This window comes from Mandrillus leucophaeus, unplaced genomic scaffold (assembly GCF_000951045.1).
Source record: "Mandrillus leucophaeus isolate KB7577 unplaced genomic scaffold, Mleu.le_1.0 Scaffold775, whole genome shotgun sequence".
In the NCBI taxonomy this organism is placed as follows: Eukaryota; Metazoa; Chordata; class Mammalia; order Primates; family Cercopithecidae; genus Mandrillus; species Mandrillus leucophaeus.
In genome coordinates this window covers 216,562-218,817 of record NW_012108419.1, presented here as the reverse complement: position 1 = coordinate 218,817, position 2,256 = coordinate 216,562, and the positions used below count along the sequence as shown (strand labels likewise).

The window sequence follows — 2,256 nt, the reverse complement described above, 5'->3', positions numbered from 1 at the left end:
ATATATATATATATATATGTATTTTTTTAAGGGATACAATTATTCAAATTTACTAAATTTGATTAATTAAATCAAATTTCTTGATTAAAATTATTTAAGACTTTTCTTTTAATGTTGTTTTTCCCATGATACCTTAATAAAAATCTTAGTATTTTCCTTGGAATATTAAGGACTGGCTGATGTGGGCAACTTATTGGAAGTCTTGAGTGCTTCTTATATGTCAAGAATTGATTTCCCAGCTTTCAGAGCTGTCTGCTGTGTGGTTCTTGAACTACATAGGGCTGAAACTGTGCATTTCACCTTCATATCTTTTGCTGGATATGACACAAAATAATAATTACAAGCCAGAAAGAAATGAGCTTTCCTACTGAAAGATGATACGCACAGAACCAGGGAGCCTTCCCCAGTACACCCCTCAAATGAATCTTTTCTTCCATCTGGCTGGATCCCTTCCGCCTCTATTGTCCACGGTCAGCCACTTCAGACCTTAAAAGCGTATTAATGCTCTGTTCTCTTTAATGTGCTCACCTTTCTTCCTTGAGAAAACAAGTGCTAATTAACAGAGTATTGCTTTTAGTCTGTAGGCACATTTGATTTAAGGCTTCTGGGAAATTTGACTTTCCCTGAAGGAAACAAAATAAAGGAAACTGAGGTACTGCTGAAATTTATTCTACTGCCAAACTTTCTGCCCTCTCAAAGAGTATGGTGAGGCAGAGTGGGTACCTTGGTCCGGATGACGTTTTTATCACTCTCAATGTCTGGCATGGTGTCAAAGTCGCTCTCCTCCACGGAGCTGTCTGTGTCTGACTGGCCTGGTGGCCCACGATCGGGGGAGGACATCTGCCTTCCAGGACTGGAGCTTGACTCATCTGAAACAGAGACAACTCATCTGCCTTCAGAAGCCATGGAGATCCTATGGAGCCCATTCCTCTCTGCAAAAAGCACCCTGCAGACTCATTCTAGCAAATACTGTGTTGATCCAAACAAACCCCTTATTCACAAGACCTGTTCTTTCTCTCTATTCCTTCTCAATGGACTTTTATTTTTCCTCTCCTCCTATTTTTATATTTAACTTGTCTATCTTCAGGACTGAACACATATTAGAATCTAAGAGCATCTGCTCTGTTAACTATTTGGATACAAAAATAATATTGTACTTATATTTCATGTTTCATATATTAAAATATGAACATAAATATATACACATACACATGCACACAGCTATGTATAGCATCTATTGCATATATGTGTGAGCTCACACATATCTAACAGCTATACATTTCTCATGGGTAAAGTATTTGTACACAGAAATCACCCACATGCCATATCTATGATTATATAATGAAAACAACATTCTCGGGAGGAAGAATCCTTCTGCTCCCATGAATGTTCCCCAGAGCAGATGGAGATTTGTGCAGCTTGATGAGCACATGAGCTGAGCTTACCTTCCGCTTTATTTCTTCTGTTCAGATGGTTTTTAAAAAATCCTGTTCTTACAGAACTAAAAATAAGTAGCCTGCACTGAGCCCACATGCTTCTCAAAGTTACAGAATGATAGGGCAGGAACACAGAATTCCAGTCCCTCTACACTGACATTTTAAGGAGCACCATTCATAGATCCACAGGCAATATGGAAGGGCAGGCAGCTCAATGTGCTTCTACTCTAACAAGACAGGTCTAGGATTCCATTCTTTTCAGGCCGCTTAAGGAACATTGGGGTTTGCCATGTGAACGACTGGGTGGCAGTCAGCAGGTTCAATTATGAAGTTAGCCAAAATGAAGGGTTGGTAGGCTACAGCCATGTTCACCTGCAGCACTGCCTCAGTCTTCTGATCGCCCCTTACTCCACTGAAACCTGAGAATGAAACAACTGGTCAATTGACATCAGGCTCCCTGGGACACATCTTTCATGCCCTAAACCCAGGCTGGATGAAAAAGTCCCTAGAGGGCCTTAGTATTAGATGGCAAACATTGAAGGAATTCTGCCCAAGTGCGGCTAGCAGATCCAAGAAACAGAACAACAGAACTGGAGAAAGTTAGAGCTGGGAGGAAGCTTCCAAACCTCCAACCAACTCGTCTTACAAATAAAAGACAATCTCATAGGATAACTGCTTTGCCCACATTCCCAGTTATTAGTGGCTGGAATGCCTTTCTACCATATTCTCTGGAGAATTAGGAAACACTTTCATGAACAGACCTGGCAGGACATACCTATTGTTCCATAATTGCTCCCTTCGGGTGTGCTGGCAGCAATGG

The 2,256-nt window shown here is 40.8% G+C and overlaps 1 protein-coding gene across 1 annotated transcript in view; it reads right to left on the bottom strand.

Moving 5' to 3' along the window:
- Nucleotides 1-2,256, bottom strand: part of SIDT1 (SID1 transmembrane family, member 1) — a 103,869-nt gene that overhangs the window by 27,476 nt on the left and 74,137 nt on the right. Inside the window, exons 12-13 of the mRNA XM_011966827.1 lie at nt 2,212-2,256; nt 724-869 (exon numbers count right to left, since the gene is read on the bottom strand). Of these exons, the coding sequence (XP_011822217.1) occupies nt 724-869; nt 2,212-2,256 (191 nt within the window). The remainder of the gene's footprint in view (nt 1-723; nt 870-2,211) is intronic.